Source organism: Polyodon spathula, chromosome 2, assembly GCF_017654505.1.
Source record: "Polyodon spathula isolate WHYD16114869_AA chromosome 2, ASM1765450v1, whole genome shotgun sequence".
Taxonomy (NCBI): Eukaryota; Metazoa; Chordata; class Actinopteri; order Acipenseriformes; family Polyodontidae; genus Polyodon; species Polyodon spathula.
Genome location: NC_054535.1, coordinates 23805963 through 23822283, shown reverse-complemented (window position 1 = coordinate 23822283; position 16321 = coordinate 23805963). Strand labels below are relative to the sequence as shown.

The 16321-nt window shown below is 37.4% G+C and overlaps 1 protein-coding gene across 1 annotated transcript; it reads left to right on the top strand.

Annotated features, from left to right (window-relative positions):
- Positions 1-7297: 7297 nt before the first annotated feature.
- LOC121294340 (AP-5 complex subunit sigma-1-like) lies at positions 7298-13735 on the top strand. The gene is made up of 4 exons (XM_041217959.1): positions 7298-7375; positions 8120-8167; positions 11870-12062; positions 12873-13735. Exons 3-4 carry the CDS (start codon positions 11887-11889, stop codon positions 13300-13302), a joined length of 606 nt encoding a protein of 201 aa, XP_041073893.1. The 5' UTR covers positions 7298-7375; positions 8120-8167; positions 11870-11886; the 3' UTR covers positions 13303-13735.
- The last annotated feature ends 2586 nt before the right edge of the window (positions 13736-16321 follow it).

Genomic DNA, 16321 nt, shown 5'->3' with positions numbered 1-16321 from the left:
CCAGCCCAACCCCAGGCCTAAAGGGAATCTAAAGACACATTGAGGGAACTGAACTATTTAGCCTAGAACCATGAAAGGTTAGTAGAGTTTTTTTTTTTTTAAATCCTAAAAGTGGTCAACAAAGTTAACCCCTAGCCACTATTTTAGGAGCAGCTCTCAGAGACCGTCACAAAGAAAGAGAAGGAAAGGATATGGAATAGATCGCCAAGCCACGCTCTGATTGGAATCCTTTAAAATCTGACTGAAATTCCAAAGTCCTTGGACTAACAAACTGGGCGAGCATTAATGGGCTGTCTTGTTCCTAACTTTATTTAGCCAAAGATCAACCATCTACTGAACAGCATCTTTGCTGATCCACAGTAGACGATCATTATGACATGCCGGTTGATCAAGCCTGTATTACATGTCTATGACTGTTAGAACTGATATGGCTTGCATGTCGTTTTACCCATGGAAACAGAAATGCGGCGAATGGATTTATTTGATGTATTTATGTATTTGCTTGACCTTTAATAGTTACAAACATTAAACATCAGTGCTTTAACTCCCAGATACTTTTACTATTTCACAAATCAACTATTCTCTGTATCTGACATACCTTCATTGTCTTTTTTTACAAACTAGAATGATTTTCTTTCTTATTTAGATGAGCCATCTACTGAACAGTTTTGCTGCTGATTCACAGTAGTTGTTTACTAGAGCAGTGGTTTTCAAACCACCCTCTCTATGTCACTGCTGCTGTGTTTTTGTCTTTTTCACGAACCAGCCACCAATCTGTCGTAAGAACAAACTTAACACTGCAAATAACAGTTTACCGATTGTGTCTAACAGTAGATGGCGGCAGCCTTCGTCCAATAATAATGTGCAAGCTTAAATAAAAGGCATCACTCAGATGAACAGCGTCATCTAGAAACTTGCCAGGAAGTGTCAGCAGTAAGGTTTGCTTTAAAAAAAAACGAACCTTCTGCTGCGGAACTCAGGCGTACTTTAACAGAGAGTGAGTGAGTTAAGCACCAGCCTTTCCTCCTGGAGTGAACACTTCATTGACAGTATTCCTCATCACAAAACCACCAAATAGTTCAGCACAACTGGCACTGTGCATTTTTGCAGATGCTCAAAAGACAGGAAGAGACTGAATGGGACTGCACTGACCCCTCTCCCAGTGTAAAAACTCGGTCCCTCTAGTGCATGGGACATGCTCACAAGGGCAGTGTGTAACAATTGCCATTTCAATGACACACACAGCAGAGCAGATGTTATCTTTTTGCATCTATACTGGCCTCCGCTTCCTTAGGCAAAAAAAAAGCAGGAGTTAGAGACACCTTGGTCAATAGAAACACACCTTTTGTCAGGTGATAGAGTTGAGTTAATAACCCAAAAGCTTATTGGACTCAGCCCTAGGTATTAACTATCTGACCATATGTCTTCACAATAGTGCGAAACCAAACCTGACAAATGCTGACTGAAAATGAGTTGCAACAGCATTGTTGGCAACCAAACCAATATACAAACTGAATACTGCTGCACGGATGTGCTCCCAGCACAGATAATCTCTCAGATTTAAAGATTTAACCTGGAAGAGATGACTTCTGTTATAAAATACAATACACCCCAACACACACATATTAACTTATATTTTTTTTTTAAATGCCAAAATTATACAGTATGTTGTAATTATAAAAACCTAGGCGAATCTTGCCCTTATTTTACATTCCCTAATGACAAAACAGACACACACACACACACACACACACACACACACACAAAAAACCACACACATTAAGAGAGCCTTGATGATTATGTTAAGGACTGTCACCCTTGGCAACAGGTCTGTGAAGAAGAAAGTGGCGTTAACCCTTCCCTAGCCTATCACAACATCACTTTCACGATCAGTAAACTGTTGTACTCAAGCAAACACAGTTTATGATGGCAGCTATTTCCTTTTAATTCACTGAATTTCTATAATGAGAGAAAATAATCTCTTGAAGATTAAAATAGTTTCTACACAGTAATGCTATCCATGAATGATATCAGGTTTTAACAATAACTTAAATCATTCATGCCATTACATAATGATTTCTTATCAGTAAGGGCATGATTTCTCAATAACTAATCTTAACCATAATGGTATGGAAATCCATTGAAAACTAATAGAGACATAACCGAGATAGTGATCAAAATAAAGTGCTTCAGAGCTTCTAGCTGTTATGGGTATACAACAAATGTGTACATATAATGATTATACTAGTAGACACTACTATGGTGTATAGCAACAGTATGTACAGAACAGTATAAGAAATGTCAATGAATAGTTTAATGAAAATTGGTATTTAAGACATACAGGTCATAAGGTAAGTGAATGAGATGTTAGTATCACGGTAATGTCTACTAAAATGACCAATTTACAGTATGCAGAATAACTTATTGTGTTCTCAAAATACCTTAAAATATACAATAAGTGTGACATGCAGACATACAGAGAAGCACCTCCATACATCCCCACAATGGAATGCTCTCAATAACTTTTGCTAAATAATGTAAATACCAAGTTTCTTCACAATTGGATTGGTTTTGGAGATACATGGAAGCAGATCTCTGTGCAGGGGGTAATATAAGAATCTGTTGAAAACGTTAGGTGCTGGTGTGTATTCAGTCCTAACACTTAACGTTCCCAAAGAGTGGATCTGAAGAAACACATGTGCCTTCCTGTCAGTGAGTGTCAATTCAGCCATTCCCAAACAGCTGCCACAGTGGAAATGGCAGGTGCCACTGAAACAGTCAAGTTTCACTATCCATCTGCTTGTTTAATCAAAACTCACAGTACAGTGTAGACCTTGTCATGCCTGTTTGAGGTATTAGATTGATGTTGCATGAGTGCAGTCTGTTGCAAGAGATGAGCATGAGAACATTTACAAACAAGAAGAGGTCGTGAAGCCAATGCCGTGCTTGTCTGGTTTCTAGAAGCGGATTGATCTGAAAAAGGCACGTCTTAAAGGATCTTAATGATTCAGTATCAACAACATGGCTAAGTAACACATTCAATACCCTCACCACACTATGTGTAATTAAGTGTTTCCTACCCTGTATGCTAAGTATGTATGCACTTAATTTCCAACTGTCCTCTAGTTGTGGTGTCTTTTTGTCCCCTCAAGCTTACTTCCCTCAGGAGAAACAGTTACAAAACCACTGGGACAGCAGTGCTGCTGCTGAACATAGAATCAATACTGTCCTCCAAAAGAAAAACAAACACAAAACAAACTGGATTAATAAGGTTCACATTTGTATAAAATCAATAGATTATCAAATTATAAGTAAATTCAATCTTATCCTAAAACATATATAGGCTGGGCGTGTCCCACAAAGTTGTACTTTATCCAAGTAATCAATGGTGCTGTATACGGTACCCTTCCCAGAAAATACATGATATCATTGTCATGTGTACATAAAATTAGACTGGCTCTCCTTATGAACCAGTGGCTTTTTCACTGGTAGTGTTTTGTGTTTCAGGTTTTTAAAGGTTTGGTACCTCCATATTTGATTGCTCAAAAGTATTGGCCATAATTGTGTTAATTTTGTTGTTCCAAGGTTTCGAACACGTATGGGAGAAATATCTTTTGGAAATCAACTCCAAAGATGGAATTTAATAATCTTTCCTTCTCTAGTTTTGTAAGGGAATTGCTTAGAACCTCCTGCCAGTGTCTTATTTATTTTATTTTTAGATCTATGTTTGCTGCTTATTAAGTTTGAACCATACATATTTTTACTGTGTTGTTTGTACATTGTTTTTTACTGATTCTTTTCTTTTCTTTTCTTTTTTTCTTCCATAATCCTTATAACTCTTCTTCTTGTCACACAATTCTGAAAAAAAAAAAAAAAAAAAAAAAAATAACAAAAATAAAAACAAAAATAAAAAAAAAATAAAAAAAAAAAAAAAAAAAAAAAATAAAAAAAAAAAAAAAAAAAAAAAAAAAACAAAAAAACAACAAAGGAAAAACAAAAAAAAAAAAAAAAAAAAAAAAAAAAAAAAAAAAAAAAAACAAAAAAAAAAGAAAAAAAAAAAAAAAAAAAAAAAAAAAAAAAAAAAAAAAAAACAAAAAAAAAGAAAAAAAAAAAAAAAAAAAAAAAAAAAAAAAAAAAAAAAAACAAAAAAAAAAAAAAAAAAAAAAAAAACACAAGAAAGAAAATGCCCTTCTGCTTTGGAAAAAAAACAAATTTCTGTTTTCGCAAGACAACAAATTCCTGGACACCCTTGTAAAAATCAGGCCTCTGTCTCAATGGGTAAATCTCCTGGTTAAAGAAAGAAAGAAAGAAAGAAAGAAAGAAAGAAAGAAAGAAAGAAAGAAAGAAAAAGTATTAATTGAGATCCCATTTGAGGGCTTTTCTGTCCTGGTGCTGATGAATGGAAAGTATCTGAATCGAATTAGTCATGGCTGGAGGGGTTTGCTTAACTGGTATTGCAATTTAACTAGGGCACTGTGGTTGCCAACCAGTGCTGTTCTTAACCCTGTAGGAATCTGAGTGCTCCTTGTATCTGTAGTTAAATATTACTGGAGAGTCTACCAATACCACTGCTTCTCCCACTGGGGGCTGGAAGGTGAATTTGAAAGGAAGTGGTGCAAATGTGTTGCAAATGTGTAATTTATACAAAGCCCCCCTGGCTCCTCTATAATCTATACTCAATCTTTATCTTCTCAATGATAAGACTTCCTATCTGCCCCACTGCAAGCAACTGCTAAACAGATAACGCTAACTGTAGATCTGAGAGACTGTGCATTTAATATAGACAAGTCACTGAAGAGAAGTTCAGAGTACAGAGGTGATCTACAAATGCAATGCACTTAGAGAATTCAGCATTGACGATTGAAAGCCAGCAAATTTTAAACAGGGAGAACTTAGTATTGAGGATGTGTGAGCCACCCTATTCAATACAGAAGTTTATAGCTGATAGATGACAATTTCATTACACTATATATAATTTTATAGCCAGCACATTCAATGAGAAAAATTCACAATTAGTGGGAGTAAAAACACAACTCAAGATAACTGCGATTACCTTGATCATTTAATCAATAACTAGTAACTGGAAATGTCATTATATTGCAAATTAACCCATTGAGTCCTGAAATGTATTAGTGTAGAGCTGAATAATGCTGAAGTAAGTTATATAAAAGGGAACTCCTTTATGAAGTATACACGAGAACAGGACAACATATTTTTTTTTCATATATTTTGGTAAATGGAACTTTAAAGTCCTGTCAGTACTTAAAGAAATCTAAACAGTGCTAAGACTGAAAGGGTTAAACTGGATCTGTATACATAGCCTAAGGCAAATGTTGTCTTTCTCCATGTCTTAAATGTTGCAATGAGAAAGACTTTCTACTTGAAATGATTGTCAATGATTTTATTATGTTTCTTTCAGTATTTCTAAAAGTTGCACTATTGCATTACTTAATGGTTGCATAATTCCCAAGCAAGAAAAAACGAATGTTTTCATTCCAACAATGTGGTGAAAATCAATTAAAAAAAAATAAAACAAAACTCCAACTACGGGCTTCAGCAGTTGTCAGGATGCCTGAAAATCACCTGGTGTTTTGTGACGTAAAACATATACAAAACAGCTTTTCAAAATAATCAGCAAATTAAGAATGGTGAAGTGAGCACTAACCAAGACAACAGTGGCTGAACTATAAACATTTACAAGCTCCATTGAGGTTGGAGATAGCTTATCAAGTGCTCTGCAGCACTGTCAGTCTGCCCCCCACCCTGACATTCTGCTGTTTTCTTTTCATTGCTTGATTTCAAAGACTGTTTGGCAGGGGAAGGTGTGGGTCACCCTGAGCAATCCTTTACATTTGTTAGGTAAAGGGAGGGAAGGACTTGGCGGGAAGGAGGGAAGCACATTCCAGCGCACAGGAAAGTTCCCAGGCCTCCCTCGAAGAGCTATTTATTATCTTGTTCCAGTGCTTTCTCTGTCACAACACAAAACTCAAGAGGGGGTGGGAGCCAGACTGATCTGGTATCAAATTCACAGAAATCACTGACATGTGCTATGTATGGTGTAACAAACACCAGTGACAAATCCTAACATTTAGAATGCTTTTCTCACATAAGGAAAGCGAGGGTAGAGTATCATAAGTCTGACAATACATGTTAAGATGTAAGTGTGACATAAACTGACTTATGTACAGATACACAGGGTTTAGGGGCTTCAGCCCGGGGCCTGGGATAAAGTCAGGGGGCCCCCTATATATATATATATATATATATATATATATATATATATATATATAATTTAGAATACAATATACAAAATAAATAAGTACCTTGTGACTCTATGGATCGGAACAGCATGGCTGTGTTACCAAACCATATTCAGTTAGAGCAGCAACCGCCTGGTCAGATGACTTGTCCTTTTAGTTTTAACGTTGATTCAGCTTTATAACTGGTATATGACATTTAAAAACCGGAACTGAAATAGCCAAGGTAAATTAACAATAGAGTGTTTGACATCGATCATGGGTGGTGGTAAAACAGTAGTTGAATATGCCAAGAGGGGCCCCCAGAACTAACAGCCCTGGGCCCCAATCAAACTTAATCCGCCCCTGTACACACAGACACCTCTACATATCCCCAATCGAATACTCTCAACAATTTATGTGTGTGTTTATGTGTGTAAAAATGTATATTAGAACACAGCAACCTGGCAATACATCATGTTATTGATGGAGGACATCTTTAAATCTCAGCTCAAATTGTGCAATACTACATCATTGCCGTAACTAAATACATCTAATTGTTTGTGGATGGGAACAATAGACTTCAACTTCAAGATTGAATTCCATCCAACTACATACACTATCAAGAACTTGACTGCCCCCTAGCATCAGTTCAAGGTAGTGCTTTACGACGGCAGACACATACTTTGCCCTTTGGAAAAACACCGTGCTATTATATTGATCTTGGATGTTGCACGGGAATGGACACTATTTGCAATATTTTAACAACATAACTTACTTCACATACCTGCTTTGTTTATTAGTTTGCACTAGTTTATACATTCTTTAACAGGGGTTTTCATCGTTTTGAAAATACAAGTAATAATTTACTATTTTGAATAAAAGACTTAGAAAATCAACTATCAGAAATCCTTCCGCTTCAGATAACTGTCATGTTTGAAACTTAGAGAGCAGCACCGAGGTTGAACGTCAAGGAAAGCGGATGCACCAATTGAACTTGGGATTTGTAGTTTTTATTGCCACACTGACGCTTTCATTAAACTACTATTTCTAATTTGACAGGACTCTATATCCCATGGTACGTCAGCAAGTTACTCTTTTGCAAAGCATGGCTTGTTTCTGTTTTCTTTGAAAGATCGGTAAGCAAGTGATCAATATTTGTTTTGCTGTACATGAAAACTAACAGAAACATGTTTTATTTCGGGGTTCATAAAAAGCCAAGCAACGGAAAAAAAAAAAAAAAAAAAAAAAAAAAAACAATGAAAAAAATGTAAATTCTGTCGTATCAGTTTATGTGAGGTAACATACAAAGTATTAGTACCGGAATATGCAAACATATACATTAACGTATCCTTGTTTATTAACACAAACACCACTTACATGAATACGTGTCTCTCGCAGCTTTTCATACAAAATGAAATACATTTTGGTTAGAAAAAAAAAAAAAAAAAAACTTCTGGTTTCAAATTGTAAGTCTTGACAGTTAGATGGGTATATCAGTAACAAGCAGATCGCAGAAGCGCAGTCACCCACAGACAAAAACAAAAACAAACCAACACAACAACGTACTTCGCAATACACTACGGGTGTGTTATGAGATGTCAGCAGATCGTGGCTGAAGTGTATTATTGCTACTGTTGAATGGGTCTAGGGGTGTGTTGTTGTTGGTAAATAAAGAAGACTAAACTTTTTTTGTTATTATTATTTGTGTGACCTACCACTGAGAGAAAGTAGTTCCACAGTAACTCAGATTTTTAGCTTAACAGTCAAACATCTGATTTTCTGCCGTTTTCTATAATTTTTTTTTTTTTTTTTTTTGGGGGGGGGGGGGGGGGGGGCTTCGATTTTTTTTTTTTTTTTTTATTTTATTTTTTATTTTTCAGGTTTTGTAGATATTGAACTGGATGTGTTGCCATTCACTGTTTCTACATGTAAGTATTGGGTTTTGTCCAGTAGACTGGAACTGCTGCTGTTGTGACGCTTTGTTTTTAAGTTAATGTCATTGTTGTTTTCAGTTAGCCAGTCAATGAAAACTTTCATAGCTCATTTTTGTCTGGCGGAAGGTGTTTTCCTCAGTTAGTAATCATTTCTAGGTTGTCTAAATCTGATTAATTTACCTAAATATGGCGAAATGTTGACATTTTCTTTTCTGTTGTTTTCCGCTGCAGAACGTTTGTAATTAATTTCAGGGATTGCTGTGATTTTATTTACCCAGGCGTACATGTACATGTACGGGGGTATGAATTGGAAATGCCATTCACATTTTGCCGTGTGTGTGTGTGTTTAAAGAAATACGTAACCCATAACAATAAACACAGCTTTTGACATTTTCTTACATACGGTCATTTTTATTAAGTTGTCCATCATAAGACTTCAATTTTTTTTTTCACTGGTTTAAGGGATCTTTTTTATTTATTTTTTGCACGTTAGAAACATTTTAAATTGACTAAAAACGGGTTTAACAATGTTTTCCCGCTGTTTGATTTATCACTGTTTTTGATAATTTATCCAGTAAACGGCTATTTTGGTAAAAGTTTTAAACACGGACTCTATTAAAGCAGATGTTAATTACAGCAGGATTCTTTTTACTGGCACTAAAGCAGCCATATTTACTTCTTTCTGCTAGTAGCTGAACAAAACACATTCTTACTATACTATAGAGTCAGGGCCGTAACCACTTGCCGGGCTTACACTGCACGATTTTGCTGCTCGCCGACGACCAGAGGAATCGGCGACTAATTTCTTAAAATCTGGGACACAATGGTCGATAAGTGTGACAGGGTCTGCGATGCCCCGTTAATGGCTTCTACGATCTCCCGACGTTCTTACGAGATCCAGACACATTTTTAACATGTCAGAAAACTTTAGCCCCGACAAACCAATTTGTGAAATGTGCGGGGCACTACGGGCCGATTTCTTGACGAATGCTGCCATTAGCCAATAGGACAAGCTAGCAACGAAGATAAAGGTTGTGCCCATCTTTGACACAAGTGACATTTCCTATCATGATCGCTCATTGGGTACCTGGTAAGTAAATAATTGTTATAATTTGTTAAACCGACTGTGTGTGGTAGTGTGTGCTCTCCTGGCAATCAATTTCTACAGTCACTCGTATTCGATATCCCTTTCAGACCCTTACTGTAGGCTATGCTTGTATTGCTTATTTTAATTTAAAATAGGAGGAGGGGTGCGCGTCTTTGTGTGTGAGAAATAAAGAGAATGTAGATTATGTTGTTGCATATTTAAACCTATAAAAAAACTTGTAGTAGCTACTATTAAAGTTGTATTCTAGTCTGTTCAAAAAAAACACTTGCTTGTAGTACAAAATATTTATTAGTTTAAAAGTCTTCAAATTATTCATCAAAATTTGGTATTCTGGTGAAGATCGCGTGACGGCTAATCTCCCACGCCAATTTTTTAATCTAAGAAATATTTTGGCCACATCTATTAAGCCAATTGCGCGTCCAAATGGATCTTCTCCGCATTTTCTTCTTTTTTTCTGTGCAAAACAATGCACAGACATCAGCGATCGCCTCCTGGTTTGAGTCCACAATTCTCCGAATGATGTCTACGATTCTGCCATGAAAATAGGTGCAGTCCGCGAGATATCTCGGGTAGTGTGTGTAGCTTGCAATCCCCGATCTACAGTGAGAAATCGTAGTTCATGAGTGGCGCTGCGTCTCCAGATTGCAAAAATCGTGCAGTGTAAGCCTAGCTTAGAAAATGAAGGAGCCTTTTGTACTTTAACAGAATATTTACATGAACATCAGCACTGATGATGCAAAAAAAAAAAAAAACAACCGAGGACAGGACCTGGGTGTCCTCATAGCTATTTACAGCCATGTATAGAACTAGCCTAAACCTAACCCTAACCATATCCCTAACCCATTTCCCTTTTCTAAACTTAAGGCCAATGATTGTTATTTCCTTTAGCCCTGATGTTATATTACTGGCAGCAATCTTTAGCGCAGGGGTTCCCAAAGTTTTGGTGATGGAGGGCCAGTTTCCAGGGATTGCATGGAAATGTACCACTCATGAAACCGAAATATGTCCCAAATCATACCTTTTTTATTTCCTATACATTTCTGTGTTTAAATTAGGAATGTATATTACTACCACTGCAACACCAGCAGCTTTGAAATGTATTTGTATTTTATCCTGTGTCTTGGTGCCACAACAGGCTTAGGTTTGAGCACCAATATCATGCTGTCACATCTTACATTGTCCTGGTCACAACAATTAAAGAAGATAATACTGAAACAGGTACTCTTCAAACTATACCAATTAAACTCTTTTGTGGGTTATTCTTCAGTAGTGAGGCAGAATGCATCTTGACTTGTACAACTAACCACTTAACTGAGAGCTGAATATATGTACAGTGAACTCAGCTTAATTAAAATCTCTGGGGACAATACAAAATTCGAATTAAACAAGTGATGTAAATTGCCCCATGGTGTGGACATTTAGAGCTGTTTCCATAGTAAATGCGCAGAAATAAAACACAGACGCTACTGTATTTTACCTTGTTGTTTTTATTTATTTTTTCTTTCTGAAATCAATAAAATAATCGCACATTTCTATTTAAAGTGCAGCATTAATTATTCAGAAATTATCTGCTGTTAAATTGGCACTTTTTATGCAATTACATACGACTGCTGTGTAACACTGGTACTGCTACTGTACTGCAGCCTAACTGTAGTCTTATTCAGAAACACTGTACAAAAAAGAAATGTAACAGTAACAGTTTTAAACTGTAGCCGGGCTGTTACTACAGTAGTACTTTTCCTAACAAAAGATCCAAGTTGAACACCAAAACTACAATACTGTACAAAGAGCATTTTCCCAATGTAGTTGAAGCTGAATACAGTTTTGTTCCTAAAATAATAAAATCAAATTTTACAGAAAAAGTGCCTGTATCCTGAAGCGTAACGTTTCTTGCAGTCGCTCTGTTAACATGACAGAAGCAAGCTAGCTACTTCAGCTGCATAAAGTAATCTAACGTTATTTGGATGGTACCTTCTTCCCCCATGGAAAGTGATAGGAGATGACAAAATAATAATTTAAGAAAAGTAGAAGCGCTTTTTCTTTTCTTAGGAAGTTCCATGTTGTTTTCCTTCAGCACTGCAAATTTATTGTGCACTATAGGTGCCATTGTGTTTTTTTTTTTTTTTTTTTTAAAAGGGCAGTGCACATATAATGAGCATAACAACTTAATTAATAAAATTGGCTTGAGAGGGTGCAGATTTGATCCAAAACATGTAAAAAATGTATGTTAGGGAATTTTTATGAACTTTAATTGCTGTGGATTATTAATTTCCACCAAATTACATGCACAATTTTTAACGAAAATTTTCAGAAAATGTAATAATAAAGTAAATGGTCAGAAAGGGGGTGGGGGGTTGAGGTTGGGCTTTGGGGGGCCGGACCAAACGTCCTCGCAGGCCGCACTTTGGGAACCCCTGCTTTAGCATTTTTTTTTTTACGATCAGTAGGATTTGTACTAGTAAACGCCACAGTGGCTGATGCCAGTAGATTTTCGATTGGCTGTAGTCGTTCTGCACAAACACAAATCCACAGTCTCGTATCCGCCCCTGTGTCTTTACTAAAGGTGCTTACCAATGCTGTATTTTCAGGCATGTGAGTTGCAGGGATGGTGCATGGTTTCCTGATCCACACCCTGTGCCCAGGCAGAGCTGGTTCTAGCTCTGTGTGCAGGGTTCTGTACACACGTTTCTTTTGCTCCAAGCCCCTGGTTCCGCTTCCTGGTGGGCTTGGTGCCGACGCAGAGCGGCTGCTGCAGAAGGAACAGATGATGGTGGTGGCCAGGTGAGCGAACAGCAGCTTCGAGGAGACGAGCTGGAACTGTAGCTCTCCTTTTTGTTTTAAACCTGGAGCTATAGATGAGGCATTATAAAGTGCATACATATTATTTTTATTTTACCAGGAAGTCTCTTGAGGTTAAAAATCTCTTGTAAAAGTTAGTCAAAGTTCTTATCTGCAAGATCTTGTTTAAAACAGGAACGGCTTTCTGTTACATAGTTATGAAGGATGTGCTTCAATGCAGAGATAACAAGGTACTGAATTTGAGGTCTTTCTGAGCAGTTTACCTAAAAGCTAAAGTAAATTCCTGTGTGTACCTTAGACACTGCAAAATTGAAGAATAACAGACCTGATTTTTTAAGCACATTGCCTTGGGGTAGGGTGCCTTTGAAAATGAGCATGCAGGCTAAGAACGGAAACAGATCTAAATAAATATATCTTACAATAACAAAAAAAAAGTAATTTGTGAATTTATGGGCATTGGGGGGGGGGATCGTGAATTTTGTCCCGGGCATTCCGGAGGGCTAGACTGGATGATTTTCGTTTTAGTGACAGCATTCCAACCAAATGCAAAGTTATTACAGTTAATTACCCCTCGCATTCTAAGAATGTGCAGTTACTGTCTGCAAGGTTTTACTTCAAAGGAATAAAAACCTGTCCTGAGTCTTAAAATGACCGTGGGTGGCACCGGGCATTGGTACTGGCCACAGACAGGCAGCCTGCCTAATGTTACACTAGGAGAGGTATTCCAAGACAAGCTCTAATCAAGCTCTGTGAGAGCAGATCTAACCCCGTGTGGTGCGTGTCTTCTCCCAGGCAGGTGATGTCGGCATGTACTCTGTCCCGTGAAGCAGCAGGGAAGCCTACCCCCGAATCCTGCCTCCCTCCTTTGGAGGAGGTGGCGGCTGTGCAAGAGGCTGACTGCGGGGTATTCCAGCTGGGGGCAGGGGAACCCTTCCAGGTGGAGAAGACTGTGGTATGGCTGGGGGTGCTGTCCCTGGGGTTCAGCCTGGTCTGCGAGCCCCATGAGAACCTCCTGCTGGCTGAGGGTATCCTACGTACCCTCGCCCGGCACTGCCTGGAGCACCTGCACCTCCTGGGTCCCCCTGGCACTGATGTCCTGCTTAAGGTGGACCGCACAGAAGTGTTGCTCGACAGGCTCCTGCCACACGGACAGCTGCTGTTCGCCAACCACCACTTCATCCACAGCCTGGAGAAGGAGATTGCTGCCTGCATGGCCAAGTGAGACAGCTCAGAAGCAGGGAGAGATGCTGTCCTGCTGTAGCTGCTTTTGAAATGTTTCCTCTGCTCGGTAATGTCTTGGGCATGTATGAGTTTGTTTGCATCTGTTTTTCTAAATTGGGAATATACACTTCTGCTTTCACGTACCTATTCACTTGTTGTAGGTCACATGGGCTAATTTCTGCAGAACAATGAGCGTGAACATAACCTACAGCACCACCACAAAGTGATTAGTTACCAGGGTGGAGCAGCAGCCTTTATTGTGTAGCATGTGTGGTGGGAAAATTACAATGTTGCTTCTGCAATGATTGTTTAGGGTTTCCATGCTCAGGTTTAAATACTATTACAGGTTATAAGATATAGGTATAATATAATAATAATGTATTATTATCGGTAGATGTTTGTGAACATACTTCCTCTTTCTTGCTGCAGGGCAGGTGGCCCATATAAGGGATGGAAAGACACTGACTACTAGCTAGAAAGAGGAAGTTCTCTTTATTTAGCAACTGCAAGCTTCATCTGTGACAGTTCTCAGAAATGTCACCCACTTAGTTAAAATAAGATATCATTTTTGGATGCTTGCAATTTAAATAAGTTGTTATTGTTTCATATGATTGGTTTCATCTGAATCTTCCAAGTTGTTGCTATCCGTGAATATTGAGTTAAGCTTCTGTGATTGGCTTGCAATAACTGCAGGTTACAAGGTATATATTATGCTTACTGACTCTGCGAAGTCAGAACACTTGCTCGGAGCTTCCTAACACAGTCTGTGTTGAGCATATTCTCAGGTTTGCAAACTTTGACTCATAAACTTTGTTCGATTCCACCTTGTTTGTCTCACTGAGTCTCTTTCAGAAGTTGAGTGAAAAACTTCTACCACACATACCAGAATCTTCATATCTCTAATCCAAGTATAACCCTCCCAATAATTCTTTACTGCAAGAAAGGTAACGTTGCTTTGCTAGTGCTGAGAAGAAGTAAGAAAATAGATTTCAGTAAAGCTTTGATTTGCACTCATTTTAAGTACATTCCATGGCAGGGCTGTGATTGAATTATTTTTCAATACTGTGAAAAATTGATGCACATGAAAAAAAATGTATATGTTAATTACAGTCAGTCATCTCAATATGCCCCCGGGTCCTGATGAACTTTATAACTTATAATATAGAGTGACAGAGAATATCATCACAATTGTTGGTGGTTATTTGGATATAGGTACACATTTTAAGTATGCATTTAAAATGTTAGTTAGCACTTCATTATCAAAAAATGATATTTTTCATTTAAAGTATTAATTCATGAAGAAAAGTACTGGCACCCCTGCTTTAGTATTTTATGTGTCCTCCCTTTGCTTTTATTACAGCTTTCAGATATTTATGATAATTCTTAACCAGTATGTTACATCTTGTTGAAGTCTGGGCCCATTCTGTCTTGCATATTTCCTTCAGCTGAGACAGATTGGATACACAATGTTTGACACAAGCTTTTTTCAGATCAGTTTAAAGCATTTCTATTGGATTGAGATCTGGTGATTGTGAAAGCCATTCCAGAACTTTTACTGTATATCCATCACCTTTCAGTAGAATATGATTGGGGAGTAATGTGGTGTTGAGCCGATAGCAATCAGTGCTGATCCCTCCCTGTCTGTTTATATCTATCTTTATATATATATATATATATATATATATATATATATATATATATATATATATATAGTTTGGCAGTAGGAAAGACTCTGCTGGTGTAAATTATGTCATTTTTAAACCCTTTCAGTCCTTGTCTTATTGCTGTTTATGTACTGACAGGACTTTAAAATCCAATTTACAAAAAAATAAGTAAAAAAAAAAAAGTGTTTTCTTTGCCTGATTCTCATGTATACTCGATAAAGGACTTCCTTTTTTAATTATATAACTTAATTTCGCATTCTTCAGCTTGACAAAAATAAGGGTACTGGAAGGGTTACATTAGTTTGGTGCTTGTGCATTTAGCGCTTATGAAAGGGGTGAGGCAACATCCTGGTTACCATGAGAGACTCCTTTCAACTCGTGAACCTCAGTCCTGATAAGGAGTTTAACATTATCAGAAATATCCTTTTTAAATGCAGGTGGTGGCTTTAGTGTTCATATAGTACTGCTCTTTTTTTCAGTATTCAGTATTCAGAAAGTTGTTCACAAGTCATCTTGTATGCATTATTATACAACAAGCAGGCACTGCTCTCCCAGTGTTTTCCACGCAGACGTTCTGTTGTTACTCAATAAAGGACAGGTTTACATTATAACAGCAGCTGTTCTAAAACCTCTGCTTACTGATCACATGCTTCACAGGGACGCTTGAGCCCTGGGCTACAATGATAAGGACTGTGCGTGGCAAATACTGGGACATGTCAAAGATTACATTTTCCTTGTTTTGTTGTGGGTCATTTAAAGATATAGCAGACCTGTTACTGATTGAGTTGTATGACAGGCAGGCGCAATCTGCACTAAAAAGTGACCAGTGACACAGAAGTCTGCATCATATCAGAGGTGTTCGTTCCCTTGCTTTAATGAAGGATATTTAATGATTACTGTGTTACTAAATGTATATCATCAAGTCCAAAATACTAGAAGGGTTTTATTATTTGTTCTTTATCTCGCGCTCTCTCTCTCTCTCTCTCTCTCTCTCTCTCTCTCTCTCTCTCTCTCTCTCTCTCTCTCTCTCTCCTCTCTCTCTCTCTATATATATATATATATATATATATATATATATATATATATATATATATCTCTTTATGACGTATGTGCTTTACATTTATTGTTTTAATAAAACAAGGAAAATAATATAAAAAAATAAAAAACAGTGTAACAGCCGTCCACTAGAGGGCAATGTTTATCCATGAATACTCTTACCCAAGGGTAAGTTTTCAAAGACTGGGCAACACTTACATGTTCACCCTTAGTTTTGCATTTCTACAACTATGTTGTGTGATCTCTTAATTTAATTTTGCCATGTGTATGTAAGCTGCTGTGCAGCTGGCCTCAAAATGA

Coding starts and splice junctions, on each gene's coding strand:
- LOC121294340 (XM_041217959.1), top strand. CDS start 11,887: ATGGTGCATGGTTTCCTGATCCACACCCTGTGCCCAGGCAGAGCTGGT. Junction 12,063..12,872: donor CAGATGATGGTGGTGGCCAG/GTGAGCGAACAG, acceptor GTCTTCTCCCAG/GCAGGTGATGTCGGCATGTA.